The sequence below is a fragment of the Ziziphus jujuba genome, chromosome 5 (genome assembly GCF_031755915.1).
Source record: "Ziziphus jujuba cultivar Dongzao chromosome 5, ASM3175591v1".
Taxonomy (NCBI): domain Eukaryota; kingdom Viridiplantae; phylum Streptophyta; class Magnoliopsida; order Rosales; family Rhamnaceae; genus Ziziphus; species Ziziphus jujuba.
The window spans coordinates 26,605,969-26,623,218 of NC_083383.1; the positions used below are offsets into that span (position 1 = coordinate 26,605,969).

The window sequence follows — 17,250 nt, forward strand, 5'->3', positions numbered from 1 at the left end:
CTCAAGCATATCGAGCATTTTGCTAGAGGCCATTATTTTCTTTCCTTGCAAAAATCCTACAAAGATCCAATACAACAGACTTGGTCTGTGATCCGGCTTTACCTTTTTTCCTACCATACAATCTTAACCCAAAGGCCACTTTCAGTGAAGATGATATATGGTTTTATGATGTGCCATTGTTCTGTACACCATACCTCTATTCTCCAACCCTATTGATATTCTTAAATGTCTATAGGATGACTCTAAGGTTGATTTCCTAGTTTGAACCTTTCTAGAATCATTTTAATCCATAACCTGTTGAATAAAACAAGTTGAAAATATAATGGGATATTGGCAACCAAGCACCTCGAAATTTATCGAAGTTGATACATTGCATCCTAACCTTTTTTTCTGGCATTTTGCACCCCAAACTTCCTTTTTACTTGCACCGTTGGATCTTCCATTAAAAATACATAACGCAATGATCGGGTGCTTCGTACATGCTCATCAAACGAGGGGTAGATAAGGTAATTTCACTATTCTTAATTTAGAAATTAGGGTTTGTTTGGTACATGGGATTGGCCAGGATTGGACGAGACTGTGTCCCATTCTGATGTTTGGTTTGTCATTTTGAGAGCGGGACAAGCTTAAACTAAACAATAAATTTATCCCAATCGATTGGGACTCATCTAACCTGTCTCCCCTCGGGTCATTTTTGTCCTAAACTCAAACGAAGCCCTAGTCTGTTCTCTCGCTGAAGCAGATCGTTGGCTCGTGGTGCAAAATCGAAGGAAAAATCACATCTGCATCTCTGTGAGTATGTTTTCTTCTCTACATCTCTGTATCTATTTTCTTCTTCCTATGTTGTGACCTTTCTTCTTATCCTTTGAAGCCCATCTTACTCGATCTGGAAGGCTTCGATTTGTTAAAAGTGAACCCTAGATTTGCAAGGACCTAGGCAAGTGTCATCTTCCTCTCTATTGATGTTGTTGTGGGTGTGGATTTGAAATCCAATTTTCATCTGTCGCCAACATCTCTTAAAAAAAAATACTTAAAATTTTTACCAAGATCATTTATTTTTTTCTTTGTGTTTGGGAATTTTTTTTTACAATTTGTGTTTTCTTTTGGGTTGGGCAATTTTTATATTCGTTTGGTTTGGGCCTTGTTCTTCTTCTTCTTATTTCATTGTAGACAAGGCTGTTCATTGCAGAAGATCGAAGGAGCTCGTCGGACATCTGCATCTCTCGGACAAAGAAACATGGTCGGTGAGTGGTTCTTACCCTCCATCTCTGCATCTCATATGTTTTCTTTTTCTTCCTTTTATATCGTGACCTTTCTTCATGTCCTTTGTTGAACCGAAAGCCGATCTTACTTGATTTGGAATTAGGCTTCAATTTGCAAGTAAATCCCGTAGTTGAAACCTAATTTTCTTGTTAGAGTTATAGGTTTTAACTTAATGTATTGCATTTTTTTTTTTTAATTTGGTCTTGTGTGTCTGAAGTATGTGAAATGGTTCTAACTTTGTTGTGATCTTCTATGTGCGCTTTTGATTTGGGTCATTTTGATTTTTTGTTATCATTTGGTGTTGATTTCACTTTGGGTTAGTGTGGTATCTTGAGATTGATTTGAATTTGGAGTGTTCTATGTTGGTTCTATGTTTAGATATTGGAATGTCATTGCATTTCTTTTTGGGTGAATTTCATTAGCACTACAATTAAACCAGAGAAGAGGTAAAATTTATGCCTAATCTCTACTACTTTCATTTTTGGGTACAAAATCAAACTCGCTGAAGGCAGAAAAGGATGAAAAACTAGTGGATAATTTATTTTGTACATCTTTTTGAGTATTGATGTTTATAGTAGTTGAGAAGGAAGGGAGTAAACTGAGTTTAGAAGGTGAAAACTTGAACAAAGACAGGCCCTTCTCATTAGGCAAAACCATGCAACTTAGCTAAACTAAGCTAGTGAATAAGCATTACGTGAGCATTGTGTGTATGCATGAATTATGTCATAAATTGTGTTTCTCCCAGCCAAGCATGGATAACCCCAATTGCATGCTGTTTAGCCTTTTGAGAAGCTTTTTTCAGTGATAGTATAGCAAATTTTACTCTGTTTGTTGCTATGACAAAAGAAGTGCAAACATGATTAACTTCAACATCCAAAGACAATTCAATTATTGTTGTCATCTATGTATGTGGGGTGGCTACTCCGAGCCTAATGTCTTGACAGAGAGAGTATAATATAACAACAAATAATATGGTTTAGCAACTTCCCAGAAGGTTTTCCAGAAGGTATAAAATGTTTAAGCTTTCATTGCCACACTGTAATATAGTTTGTTTATATTGTTCAATGAAATGATAGGGTGATAGAATGGTTCTTAGAAGTCGGTCTTTTTGATAAAATATTGTAGGTGCTTATAATATTCCAGCGGCTTTGTAATTGTTGTATTTGATGGAAATACAGAAAATAATATGTGAAACTTCGCTGGATGGATTCTATATTTCTTAATATCTATTTGATACAAAATATTGCTGGTGGTTGGTTTCTCATCTTTGATTACCCCTCTTTTTTTATGCAAGTTTGTTCATCCTTTTTCCTTCATTTTGATGTATGCGCTTAATATTTGTAAATGATGAGAGTAATCCAATGTCTAGTTGGGGTGCAATTTGATATGCAGTCTGGCCAAGAAGAATAACGTTTTTTTTTTTTTTCAATTTGATTTATTTTAAAATTTGTCAAGATAATAAATACCGGATTTTATCTTTTCTTTTTTGTAGGTTTTCTTGGACCCTATTGAGTACAAATTGGAGAGTTCTGTTGCAGTTTATCAGCAGCTGACAAGCAAGGATTTTGGTTTGGAGGACTTGTTAGAGGATGTTTTGTGATGGATGTTCTATTTTCTGGCCGTACCGAATGTTCATGTTATTGCTTGATTTGGTTTTTATATTTTTGAGATAATATTGTCCTCTTAATTCGAGTGTTGAAGCCACTTTATTAGTTTCGGTCATGAGGCATACACGTCTGTTTGGTTTTATCTTATCTCTCTTGGCAAAATATACATGATTTAGTTGAATAATTTAATGTCTTCAACCAAAACAAACTCTTTTTTGCAAAGTATCTGGACATACTAATATGTTGACCTAATATAACTAATTCCATGTTTTCTAAAAGTTCCCCTCTCACACATAATCAAACACAGTTTTCTGTACTGACTTGATCCACTTTATTGAAATGAGGTTATGAAATTGAAATAAATCTATTTAAAAAATGTAATAAAAAAAAGAATATAAAATACGTATTAAATTTAACAATAACAAAATATATATTTGATTAAAAATGAACAAATGTTAAAAAAAAATAATAAGTTGAACATAAATTAAATAAATATTAAATAAATATTTTTTATGTTAATTTTAATTCTACCACATTGCCATAATCAAATAAACAAAAAAGTACATTAATGATTCTGTTTCTTTATCTTTTCTTAGTCCCAGAGATAATTTTTCCTATTTCATCCAAAATAAATTATGTATGTTAAATTTAATGTGCTTTCTATTTATTTGTTCTATTTTTTATTTTGTTTTTTTGTAGTACATATGGAGCGAAGAAAAGTCACTGCATTCTTTTTGCTTCTAAATGATTCACAATTAGAGTCTTTTTGTACGGCTTTTATGTTGCTTTTGCTTATGTATATGTACTGCACATATATAAGGCAACATGTTAGAGGTTACAGGAATCAATTACCTAGGAATGCAGAATTGCGTATGTCTTTTCTAAATAGTCTATTAGATAACTGATGTTAATTGTATTAGTCAGCTTAGGATGGTTAGGAGAACATTTGATACTTTGTGTTAGTTATTACAAGAGGATGGATATGTTAAAAGTGATGGCATTGTTATATTGGAAGAGCAAGTGTGTATATTTTTGCACATAATTGCTCATCATACAAAAAGCCGTACAATTATCATTAGATTTTTTAGATCGGGAGAGACGATAAGTTGATATTTCAATTACGTGTTGCATGGAGTACTGCGCTTACGTAAGATTTTGTTGAGACATCCAGAACCTGTATCAGATACTTGTTTAAATGATAGATGGAAAGTATTTAAGATATGTTTATGGAATAGCTTGGTTATTAATATTATAGTTCAATTATTTGTAACATTATCTGATGTTTGTAACTTTGTTAATGACGAAGAATTGTTTGGGAGCTTAAATGGAACTTATATTAAGGTGAATGTACCAGAAATCGATAAGCTAAGATATCGAACAAGAAATGGTGAGATTGTATTACCTGTTGGGAAGGTTCCACTTCGGATTTAAGAGTACTCCGAGATGCATTAAATAGGCAAAATGGGTTAAAAGTACCAACTAGTAAGACTAATTCTCAAATTTTACATTGTAGTAGCCAACATTGCATATACTAATAGGATATATGTTTTTGCTTTTTCAGTTTGTTATTACTTAGTGCATACTGGATACACTAATGGTGAAGGGTTTCTTGCAACATATAGAGGAATAAGATATCACCTTTCTGAGTGGAGAGAAGGTTGTGCACCCATAAATCATGAAGAGTATTTAAACATGAAGCATGTATCTACTAGGAATGTCATAGAAAGATGCTTTAGGGTTCTTAAAAAGCGGTGGACAATTTTAAGAAGTCCATCTTTCTATCCTATTGCAACACAAATCAAGATCATTACCGCTTGTTGCCTTATATATAATCTTATTAGAAGAGAAATGATAATTGATCCTGGGAAAGTTGAGTTTGATAGGAGTGAAGATGTTGACATTAGTACCGAGGATGACATTATAGGATCGATTTCTTCCTCGGACCAATGGACTCACTGGAGAGATGATTTAGCTAAGTAAATATTTAATGAGTGGAGAGGTTGTTGTGGTCATTAGTGGTCGATTGTTGTCCTTAATGCTCTTGTAACTGTTTTATTTTACACTGTTTGTTAAACATCTTGGATCATTTGTATGAAAACCAATTTATATTTTGTGCCATTGTTGTTATCCGTGAATGATTTTTGCTTACTTGCTTGCTGTTATTATATTGTTGAAATTATAAAAATTTGTATTTCGATAGCAATGGAAGTTAGAGGTAGCAGTCACGATATCCGTGGGTTGAATCTACACGTACATGGATTAAAGGGGAGGAAGATGCTTTGCTGCTTATTTTAGATGAGGTTGTAGCTAGTAGGCAGTGGTATGACACAGGATCATTCAAGCCTAGCACAATTAATATGATTGAAAGGCGATTGTCTGAGATATGTCCTAATTCAGGGTTGCGAGCAATCCACACATTGAGTCAAAGATGAAAAAGTGGAAGAAACAATACGGTGTAATATATGATATGCTAAACAAAAGTGCTTCGAATGGAATGACTCTCTTAAATATGTGGAAGTTGATAGTGACGAAGTTTTGAAAGCATATGTGCAAGTTTTGAAACTTTGGATATCTTCTTTCATTGAATTTTTTAACTTGATATATGAAGTTATGTTTTTCTATCCTTTATAATTAAAAGTTTATTTTTTTTATTTTAGAGTAATCCAAGTGCAAAGGCATGGAGAGGTAAACCGTTTCCGATGTATGAGAAGCTTACTAATATTTTTGGACAGGATCGGGCAACAGGACATGGAGCACAAACTCCGATTGATATGGTTAATGATTTGAATTTGGAAAGTGGAAATGAACAATTTAATGATGTGTGTTCTCCAATGTCTGTGAATGAAATACATAGTGAACCTTCCACCCGACCCAAATCAAGAGGTAAGAGAAAATTTGGATTGAAGGATGATGACATTGTAAGCGGGTTTGGCAATGTAGCAGAGAAATTGTTTGATAAATTGGCTGCAAAGTTAGATAAATCTGAAGCCAATTATCCACAATACTTAGCTATGGAGCTTGACAGGTTAGGCTTCTCTGTTGATTGCAATCTTGAAATCTCTAAGGTAATGAGAAAATTATTAGAACGGATACGGGCAAGATTGAATTTGATAGAAAATTTTTAAATTACTAAGTATCGTTGTGGATCATATATTTAAGACTATGTATGAGGGGATGATAATTATGAACACTTGGATTTGAATTTTATGGACATATGTTGTGTGTTTATGGATATATGTGGTATGGTAATGGATGTTGGTATCTAATTATGCATGTAAAGATACTTTTATAAAGCATGTATTATGTTTTAGTGTATTAATATGCACTTGATTGATTTAGTTAATTGTTATTTTGTTTGGTTATATTATTATATTATTATATTATTATATTATGTTATCATTTATTATAATATGCAGGAACATTGAATGGCAAGGAGAAGAATTTATGTTGTGTTTAATGTTAGACAACCAATGATATATAATTCTTGGTCTGAATGTCATCAATAAGTGTAAGAATTTAAGGATAATTTATATCAAGCCTATAATACAACTGAAGAAGCTGAAATAGCATATGCTGAGTATGTAGAACAAATTATGAGGAATCTAAATGAGGTAAATCCAATACAAAATATCACCACATATACACGTGCCAACTTGAACAATGATTGGCGTAATGGTTTTATAATCGGCTATTTGTTTGGATTACTATCAATGGGTGTATTTACCTATTTGGCATATAAGTAGATTATCGGTGTAAAATCAAATATATACATTTGTATGCGGACAAGTATGTGAAATCATAGTTATCAACAAGTTCTTAATTAAATATGATGTTAACTTTATTTATTTGTATATATGATTTAACATATTATAATATCATTTTAATTGGTTTTGAAAATCATGTATTAACGTAATTTGTGGGTGTAAAAAAAAATTACAATTACAAAATTTCATTAATTTTCATTTATTTTTAAATTATAAATTAATATAGTTTGTGGATGTAAAAAATTAAATTTTATATGTAAATACAAATATATTAATTTACAATATTAATTAAGTATATATATTATTTTTATTGTAATTAGAAATAGAATTTAAAAATTTTTCACTTAAAAAAAATAAAAAAAATTATAAAATAGTCCAATCCGACACCAAACATAGAACAACTAGTCCACCATTCAGTCCGGAACTATACCAAACACAAGACTGCATTATTCTAGTCTGTCCAATCCGAACCTGTTCTGTGTACCAAACACACCCTTAGGATTTCATTTGAGAAATTTTTTCATTGAAACCCCTTCTTCTTTTTCTTCCTTCCACACCCATGTCTATTCTCTTTCATTCCTCACCTTTTTTCACTTCTCACATGCTCTTTCAAATCCAAAACCCCTTCTTTTTATTTTTTTTCTTCTTCTTCCAAATCACCACTCTCAGTAACACCAACAATTTCAAAGCTATAAGGGAATGAAGTTCTCTCTCTCTTCTTTCTCCGTATTTGTCTTCTTCTTCTTCTTTTTTTGGTGTACTCTCTCTTTCTCTAACTCTCTTTGTCTCTTTCTCTGTCTTCTTTTTTTTTTTGGTGGTGTCTCTCTTTCTCCGTAACTCTCTCTGTCTCTCTTTATCTCTGCTCTTTCTCTGTCTTCTTTTTATTTTTATTTTTTAGATACTCTCTTTTTCTCTGTTAATCTCTCTGTCTGTCTCTGTCTCTGTCTCTCCTCTTTGTTTATCTCTTTTTTTTTTTTTTTTTTGTACTCTCTCTTTCTCTGTAACTCTCTCTATCTATCTCCTCTCTCAAACTTATATTTTAGGAGCTCCATTTTAGCAATGGATCAAAGCTTTTTTCTCCTTAATTTTTTTCCTCCACATTTCCTGAATTCCAAACAAAGCCCCAAAATTATAAAATTATCTGACCTTCCCTCATTTGAAGAGCACGTGTGAGACACTGATCATTTCATTATGCATTTTTAACAGAAGCACCAACGGTGCAAGTAAAAAGGAAATTTGGGATGCGAAATGTCAAAAAACAAAATTTATGGTGCAATGTGTCAATTTTGATAAAGTTTGGGATGCTTGGCTGCCAATATACCAAATATAATAAAGAAAATAACCTTTTCAAAATATTTATAGAAGATGCTCTATTTTCATTATAAACAGGCCATATTTCTACAGCCACATTATCAATCTGTTTTGGTCCCAAAATATCGTTTTTGAATCGACCACAACTTTTGAGACTTTTTCTTCTACAGTCAAAGTAGCATTAGTTAAGTTTAGTTAAGTTTGTTTGCGAGCTTAACAACTATGATCCTCCTTCCTAGGATGATATAATTACTATAAAAGTTGCTGACATACCAAATGAAAGGGCTGTTCTAAGAGTTCCAAATCTTCTTATAATTCCACAACCAATGGAAGTTTCCATGGAACAAGATTTTCTATATGCTTTCCAAAATTCTCAGGACCTATATAAACATGAATAGATCCAAGTGACTCACCATCGTGATATAGAGATAGATTCACTTCCGTAGATGCAAGAATCACCTACCAACCTTGATGGCCAATCTATATGAATCCTCCATCGACTCTAAAGATAACACCAATTACAATTTTGTCCCTGTCATAGAATAGCTTTGGTACTTGTTCTCTTGTACAAAATGTTTTTATGTATAAAGTAGATTCCTTTGCTTAGTAATGTGTGTACAAGTTGTATAAGTAGATTCCTTTACTTTAGGCTGATTTGCTATTTTCCTCTTCCTTAGTCTTTATAAGGAAAGGTTTCCTTTATTTTCGATCATCAGAAAATTAATAATGTTTTAAACCTTCCAACATGAGTTTTCAAAATTTCTTTCTTCTCGATAGCCTATACCCTTATTATCATCTCATATGTGCTTTGAATGCTAGTTCTAGCCTACTTTATTATAAGGATCTTGCCTATCAAAAAGCACATAAAACTCTCCTAGATCTGCTGTTACATTCATATAGTTTAAATGGCTAACCATAAAGGTGGCTTTGAAACAAGGGAATGCCTTGGTCATAAGTTGGTTTGTCATTTCACTTTGAAAAGAGGGCAGGAGTGGCTACTTGCCCAAATAATAATAAAGAAAATAGGCAAGCAAATGTTGTCTCTAAATTTGTTTTCTTAGTGATAGAACTAAGAATATTTGAAATATAATAAGTGTATTAAATTAATTTAACTCATATAATATTGCTATAGATTTTGACCAATATATAATTTAATATAATTCTTATCTTGTTGTTATTGTTTATTTTATTATGCTAATAAGTTATATATTTTATAAAAGTTATTTTATAGTAATCGTGTTTAATATTGTTTAGAAGATGTCATGAACTGACACTCTTTTATGCTATTTATTATTATTATTGTCCTGATTTGAAGATATAAAAATTCAAGATTATTTACCAGAGAATGCTACCCAAAGAGAAGGAAATAAAAAGGTAATAGAATAACAAACAAACAAAAAAAAAAAGGTAAAAGGAAAACTCTTTTGACATGCCCAGCTGCAGAGGGTATGCAAAAGGTTCATCCTTAGTAGGAGTTCAATATTATATGTTCAACCAAGTAGACAAAAATGTAGGAGCTTTCCAAAAATACTGATTGGATATGCATAGCAGATTTTATAGGTATAGACCTGATTTTATAGGCAGTGTTGTTAAAAATGGACGATTCACAATATAAATTATCCGATTTGTATCGAGATGGATGTCAAATGATACAAATCGTTTGTTTGAATCAATTTGCAAGTCAATTTCATATTTCACCCAATTGATTTGCATGATTGATTGAATTGTCAATTTAAAACTTTCTGATTTTGTTTGTAATTGTAAAATACTTTAAAAAAAATCTATTTGAGAAATAGTGAAGAAAACAATGATGATCCAAAAGTAAGTGAAGAGATGGAAAAGAGAAGAAAATGATAATAATTTATTGAAAAAATAGAAAAGAAGATGATGTAGAGGCAGAGATAAGACGAAAATGATAATGGTAGAGATGAAGAAAATTTATCATTTGTCTTATTTATTTTTTTTAATTTTTTATTAGTTAAAGAGATGAAACAATAAATTGACAAGATGGGAGATAAAGAACAAATAAAATAATAAAAAATTTATTATCATGTCATTTCATTTTTTTTTAATATTCATTGGTTAAAGAAATAAAACAATAAATTAATAAGACAGAAATTCACATGCAAGTGAATAAAAATATTTATTTTTTATTATTTATTAAGATGTGATACTATATATATTCTTTCAAGGCCATGTGGAAATCCAATAACAATCTTTTTTATTATCACGATTTATTATTGTTATTATTACTATTTTTCGAAGAATTTTAATTCAATTTTAGATATATTAGTATTATAAATAATACAAATTTTGAATATTATTTCCGATTTGATTTGATATGTTTTCTTTTATAATATATTATTCCGATTCAAAATTTTACGATACACATTACATTTTGATATTCGTTTTACAATTTTAACAAAACAATTTACGCTTCAATTCACGATTTGACAACATTGTTTATAGGTATAATCCTGAATGATACTTTATGCCAATTTTCTTTTTTCTAAATTTCATAGCAAAACCCAAACATGCCCCAAGTAATGCATCCTTCTTTCCTAAACTTGAAACATAAAGAGTAAATGAATGTGCTCAAAAGTTACAATTTTCCCAATTAGCTCCTTCACAAGGACCGAGGGGAGGACGTTGAAGGGTGTATATTATAGCGACCTCAATTTTGATAGCAATGGCAATGGGTATCAGCCCCAGTCAAAGATTCTTTCATTTTCTTTTCCACTTGAAAACGTGCAGGGCGTGCTGATAAAGTTGTTGAATAAGCCCGATGGCTGCGACACTCTCATCCCCCAACACTTTCAATATTCTTGAACAAACATTATAAGACCATAAATCAATCGGATTTATTCGGATGCTTTCGAGGATTCTTGTCCCCGAAGAGGCATAGCTTCAATGCCAAATCCATCCTCTATTGTGTGCTTTGAGCCACGGAATGAATGTGATGATGGTGATGAAACTGCATATTTAAAATGTTCATATTGTTAATCCATCGCTGAGGAGTTGAAAAGAGAGGAATACAAACCCGGGAAGAAAGTGTTGGAAAACCCACCTTCAGCCATGTCTTTAGTTTTGTGTAGAAGAAACGTTCCAGAAAGAATTGTCACAAACCCACACATCTCCGTCATAATTTGAGTGGCATTTTGTCGATCCCAGTCCTATACAAAGAGAAATATTTTGTTGAGAACATTATGCCATATTTTCACAGGTTGAGAAAGAGAGCTTCATAACTCACAACAGAACTATAAAGAATATAACATGTGATAAATCAATCAGATCACTTGTATTAAACAGTAAGATTTAGAGAGTGCCTATCATTAGGATACCTTGAACATGATTACACTAGCCAAAATGGTGAAAGATGTAAACATCACATAGTATATGGGTGATACAACAGCCGTATTGAATGTATCAAGAGCCTGCAAGCACAAGAGACAGAAATCTTGTTTTATAAAGTAAATCCAACAACAAAACCTAGCATTAAGACAGAAATACAGCCAACTCAAAGAGTTTAAATGTTAATTATCCCCCTTTCAGTTTATAAGACATACTATGTGAAATAAAAGAGGCCTTTTTTATATATGCATCTCATTTCAATGTACCATATAAAAGCAAAAAAAACCTCACAGGGGGGATTCTCCTCTCTTCTTCATACTAGTTACAACTTCAGTGTTGTGAACAAAATGCAAATTCCAAGAGGATGAAAGAATCCTCTAAATCTTGAACATAAAACATCAATTAAAGAAAAATTAAATTGCAAAAATATTTTTCCAGCTCAGTTCAAACAATAAGGTTGTAACTTTGAACTCTTTCGATATGGAAGCTTACAATGACGTCTAAATTTTGAGTTGACCCAAAAGTACTAAAAATCTTGAAATCTATCTTCACTAAGCATACTACTTCACTACCAATAGAATTGACCATAAACTAATAGCAAGTGCTTGTATAAAAACGCTTATATTGGGATTTAATGCTCAACAAAATCGCAATTAAACGAGGATGACGATGATTAAATAGATCAGAATTTGCCAAGTTCCAATATTCATTTTCCACTTTCATAGCAACATTGATTGCTCTTGGAAGGATTGCACATTATACCATGCTCATCCTTGGTCCACCTAAACAATTATAAACCAAATTAGATTCAAGCTTGGTTTACCAGGATATGGTAACACCCACTAGTTTCATGAAAACCACTTGGAATGAGCTACTTTTAATAAATACACAATGGTTCTGAAAAGCTCCCCAAATCGGTAATTACCTTGTTCAAGTAATTCATTTGAGTGATCACACAGGCAAGCACAACCATGGTGAACACCCATGTCTGGGGATAAACTAACTGATTCATTCCCGAGAATGTTAGCTTTAGAGCAATTCCAAGTGCTTTAACACTCATGACCTGTTGAACAGGTTAACAGAAATTAAAACTATACAAGGACAAAAGAATAGCAAAACACATATACAGAAAGTTATATAAATAAGGAAAGAACTCATTACATACCGACAGAGAACCAACTAGTGAACAAACCCCAATGTAGACCATAACATGTGTCTGCCCGTACTGTGGTATAAAATGGATTATGACTATTATAACTGCTGCTATCACAAATGCCGCATACAAAAGAAAAGCTGAAAGGAAAACATAAAATTCAAAATTAAAATTTGACAACGTGTCATAAAAAATGCAACCCCAGAAAAAAAAAAAAAAAAAGATAAATAATAATATAAGATTTGCAGCAATATCAACTCATAGTGCAGAAATAACTAAACATGTTCTCTTTAGACTAGTGCCACCATGAAGACACTCAGATAGTATTGCCCAGAACTTTCCCTGGAACTGTGGAAATTTAAGCTTCTAACCTTTCATAGTAACTAAATTATCAAATATATTAGGATAAATATTCATCCAAACCAGATGACACATTACTGAAGTTGATAAATAGGGGTTTGTGTACTATTTAAATTCTTCAAGAAGTTCAGAATATCTGAACTGCTTACAATAAATCCATATCTCAAGCAGACTTGTACTTATACTCTTCTAGCTAGTTTATCTTATATTTTAAAACAGAATACAGAAACCAGTCACATTGAGAGCTCTTAATAGTACTTTCATTTCTAAAAAGAAATGAATAAAAGGAAGAGCTAGTTACCTGGTTCTGTTGCCAGGTCCCATACTTCCTTCACGGACTCAATTTCACGCTCTTGAGGAGCATGTAGAACAATTGATGTTGAACCCACAACACATAAAACACAACCAAGAACCCCAAAAACATGTAGCTTCTCATTTAATATAATATGGGCGAGTGCAGCACTGCAAGGGAATACCATATTAACAGATAAAATCAATATGTAGATTAGAAAAATACATGTATATACACATCCACATAGAGTTGTTCTAATATGCATACATTCTAAGACATATAACTGCAAAATGATTTAGTTTCCTATTCTCCATCTCTCTCTCTCTCCCTCTCTCTAGTACTGCATCTATGTACTACTCTCTCCGTTTTAGAATATGATTACTGACCATCTGGGTGTCTCCCTCCAGTTGCTCTTTATTCTTTATGTTTCTCCCTATTATCTCCATGTGTCTGTCCCTATTGTTTCACCTTCTTCCCTTGCCGTTATTTCTTTCAGGCTAAGCTCCAAAATCACTGCCTCTCTTACTTACATACCCATACTTCCTCTAACAACAAGCTCTTTATCGATTTTACCAATCGTCCATTTCTGTCTTGATATTATAACCACAACAAGATTTTTTTTCTTTTTTTTTTTTTCTTTTTTTTCCTTTTCCATTGATTAAGAATAAATATGAAGTCTGAATTACTCACCATCTATACTTATAATCTAGGCCTGAAATCTAACTTTAAAATAATGGTCAATTAATATATATTAGGGACCAAGAATGCGTATAAACCCAGTTTGTCCATTTCTTGTTCTATCCAAACAACCTCTTCAAATCCTTTCAATCTTAGCCTCAAAAGAAAAGTGGGTATTGTTTCAAGGCATTCTATCATATGCTAACCTAAATCTTGCTAATTCCATAACCAAACACCTTCTCTTTTTGGTATCTTATTTTTGACTTACACAAATGAAGGACTGACCTTTGGAACTAAAATGGCAAGAGAGTAGAAAAGAGATGAAGTAAAAGAGAGAGGGAGAGAGAGGGAGAGAAACAGAGGATAGCAGCAAAGAATAAACTGAACTTACTTTAAGGCTATTTGTGTCTTAGAAGGCAAGGTGACAGTAGAATAAATTAACTTAGAAAGAAAGTCACTTGTTAAACTAGACAGTCATTTTTTATAGTATGAGCAGCTTTGCTTAATGGAACAATTCCCTATATATATATATATATATATAAAATAGATAACTTTTCTTTACCTGATAATTATACTCAATGCGCCAAGAGGAGTGACTAGTATAGCCGGCGCAAACGCATAAGCTGCAAAGTTTGCAATTTCCCCTACAATCACTGCCACAGTAGTTGCACACATTAGAAAACGCACATTGTTACCAACATGTGTTACACACTTTTGATATTGAAAATAATCATATTCGCTATATACACAGAATACACATACATCCATTTTGTGTATGATTGCATGTTACATCTATCAGAAGAAAGAAATTCCATGATTTGGAAAATGGTTAAAGAATGTAAAAGGAAAAGAAAATAATCAAACAAGTTTATGCAACTTAACTAAGCCTTTAAACCTTCTAATGGATATATCTACAGAGCTCTATTTTCCAAACACATAACTTAGACAAACAGATATTTTATCCTTTCTATTACTAGAAAATAACTTTAAATTAGTGTTAAAGTAATCATTGATTTCTCTTTGAATATTAATTGCACATGACTCTTCTGTATATTAAACTAATGAATGTGTTCTCATTCTTTGTTTCCTTTGGATAAGTTATTTATTTTTTGAATATACTCTCTTTGATATGTTCTAGACTCACATTCATAGAGTTGGGAGAATGTTGGAGTGCATAAGAATTATTTCTTTTTGATTCTTTGATTAATTCATCCATCAAGAATAAAATTATAAGTTCCCTTTGCCATGCTCAATGAACAATGTAAAATAACTAGTATATACATAAAACATAACAAGCCAAAAGGAACTTACTTGTTATCATGCCAACCCACCAAAGTGGCTCAAACAGATAAGAATAACCTCCAACGCCTGAAATGAGATAAAGCAACAAAAATTCGTAACCACAAATTGAAATGGAACAAATAATGCTCAGTAAAAAAACAATAGCAAAAGATAGCATAACCATAGTGCATGAAAAACTAGTCCATAAGGCATAAGAACAGTTCATCTTCTAAAGTTTCCCATCCTCTATTCTATTCTCTTCTATTACTTCTATGGGTATAATGCAGATAAAAGGAGAAATACAAGCAAAAATTGCACTCTCCACGATCAATACACAGAAGAGTACGATGGACCAGACACCTGGCAATTTCATGCCCATATGCTTGAAAGTGCTGTATTAACCCACCAAATAATGGATTTCATTGTATCAAAAATATAAAAAGAATACTTCAGAAACAAATGATTCACAGATCATAACTAAAACCACAATCAAGCTTGCAGAAACTATAGTCCTCACCTGTCACATTACAGAATTAAACCTTTAACAAAAATGCATTTTCGTTCCATAAATCCAAAATAATGTGGTTGGGGGAGTGGAGAAAAATTAGAACAAACATATTTTCAAAACTAACCCATTTCCTAACCACCAAAAACCCCTAACATCAAACAAACAAAACCCAACAAAACGCTTTAGACAAAATTCAGATGAGAAACCAAAAATCAATTTATGCTGTTTCAAACCATCATCAACTCTAGTAAAAACCAACCCACTAAAGTGTGTATAAAGAAAATGACGCCCAATTCAGAATCCAAAGCAGACTAATAAAACCCAAATTGAAATTTAAAAATGGTAAATACCTGCCCTGACCCCAGAAGCCCCAGCTTTTTTTAAACCCTTCTTTTTAACAATAAAACTGGCCCCAATAAAGAAACTTGAAGACAAAGCCAAAATCAATCCCTTGATGTTATCAGAGGACATTCCTTTATAAGAGTCGGTCCAGCTTTCTGCACCAACCCCTCCATCCGCCATGGCTGAAACCTTGCCAAATCCTCAGAAAAAGTCACAAAAAAAGAGGTTCCCATTCCACATGATGATCCATGCAAGAAAATAACCTCAAAAATACCATAACCCAAATTCCTGTTCCCTTCTTCTTTTTCTTCTTCTTCTACTTCTTCTTCTTCTTCAAAATTACCCAGAAAAATACAGAGTACCCAGTACTCCTTCAACGTGTAAAAACCAAAAAAAAAAAAAAAAAAAAAAAAAAAAAAACAGCAAGTAAATTTACCAAAGAAATGCCTACGACCTTGTTTGGGATCTTAAAATATTTTTCTTTGTTTTGCTTTTTTCTGATGATGAAGAAGATCGCAAAGAGAGTTGCAGAGCAAGAGAAAGAGATGGTAACGGAAGATGTGGTTTTTGGTGTGGTAGATCGGAAAAGCACAGGAAAATGACCCCAAAAAAAAAAAAAAAAAAAAAAAAAACAAAACAAAACAAAAAATACAAAAATCTGGAGAAAAAGAAAGAAACTGAATTTTTGTTCACTTTTACAAGCCTAAACTTTATAGTTTTGTGTGTTTCTTCTACGCAAATAAATAAATAAATATAATAAAAATATTTTGCTAAATTTATAAAGTAGGGCCTCTAATTTATTTTTTTTAAGGATATACCATTTTATATTTGAAAATTATAGATTTATCAACTTGCCTTTATTTTTAAATTTTTTCTTTATTTTTTTTTTCCATTTCATCAAAAAGGCATATCAAGAACATTTAATAGCATAATGATTTTGATGAAAATTATTCAATGAAACAGATATATATTTATTTAAAATAGTTAGCTAAATGAACCATTTCCTTCAATAAAAGTAATTGTATTAAAGTTTTTTACTTGTTACATTGTTAGAGACACACCAAAAACTATAAATTCACAATTATTATATATTATATATATGTATATATATACATATATATTTTGGTAACACTGCCTTTTAGATTTTTACACTTTAGCATTTTGATTTCTAAATTGCAAAATTGATCAATATATCATTTAAAAATCACATAAAAAAAATAATTGATATGGTTTTGGGTGCTTTAAAGGGTAAATTAATAATTCATATGCAAACAAAAATGGTAAATTATAAAATATTTAGGGTCTATACTGCAAATAATCTATTTATATGGGAAAAAAAA

The 17,250-nt window shown here is 31.8% G+C and overlaps 1 protein-coding gene across 2 annotated transcripts; it reads right to left on the reverse strand.

Annotated features, from left to right (window-relative positions):
* Positions 1 to 10,415: 10,415 nt before the first annotated feature.
* On the reverse strand, positions 10,416 to 16,546 carry LOC107421421 (probable magnesium transporter NIPA4). Of its 2 annotated transcripts, XM_016030657.4 has the most exons (9): positions 15,919 to 16,544; positions 15,091 to 15,147; positions 14,342 to 14,432; positions 13,111 to 13,271; positions 12,462 to 12,589; positions 12,222 to 12,359; positions 11,287 to 11,379; positions 11,013 to 11,118; positions 10,416 to 10,919 (listed from the first exon to the last, which is right to left on the reverse strand). In XM_016030657.4, the coding sequence occupies exons 1-9, from the start codon at positions 16,088 to 16,090 to the stop codon at positions 10,807 to 10,809; spliced, it is 1,059 nt and encodes a 352-aa protein (XP_015886143.1). In that variant the 5' UTR covers positions 16,091 to 16,544; the 3' UTR covers positions 10,416 to 10,806. The 2 variants fall into 2 exon arrangements, with proteins under 2 accessions (XP_015886143.1, XP_060673591.1); XM_060817608.1 differs by lacking the exon at positions 11,287 to 11,379 and having other exon boundaries at positions 15,919 to 16,546.
* Between the last annotated feature and the right edge of the window lie 704 nt (positions 16,547 to 17,250).

Coding starts and splice junctions, on each gene's coding strand:
- LOC107421421 (XM_016030657.4), bottom strand. CDS start 16,090: ATGGCGGATGGAGGGGTTGGTGCAGAAAGCTGGACCGACTCTTATAAA. Junction 11,380..12,221: donor AAATGAATTACTTGAACAAG/GTAATTACCGAT, acceptor TTGTGCTTGCAG/GCTCTTGATACATTCAATAC. Junction 11,119..11,286: donor CTAGTGTAATCATGTTCAAG/GTATCCTAATGA, acceptor CTCTTTGTATAG/GACTGGGATCGACAAAATGC.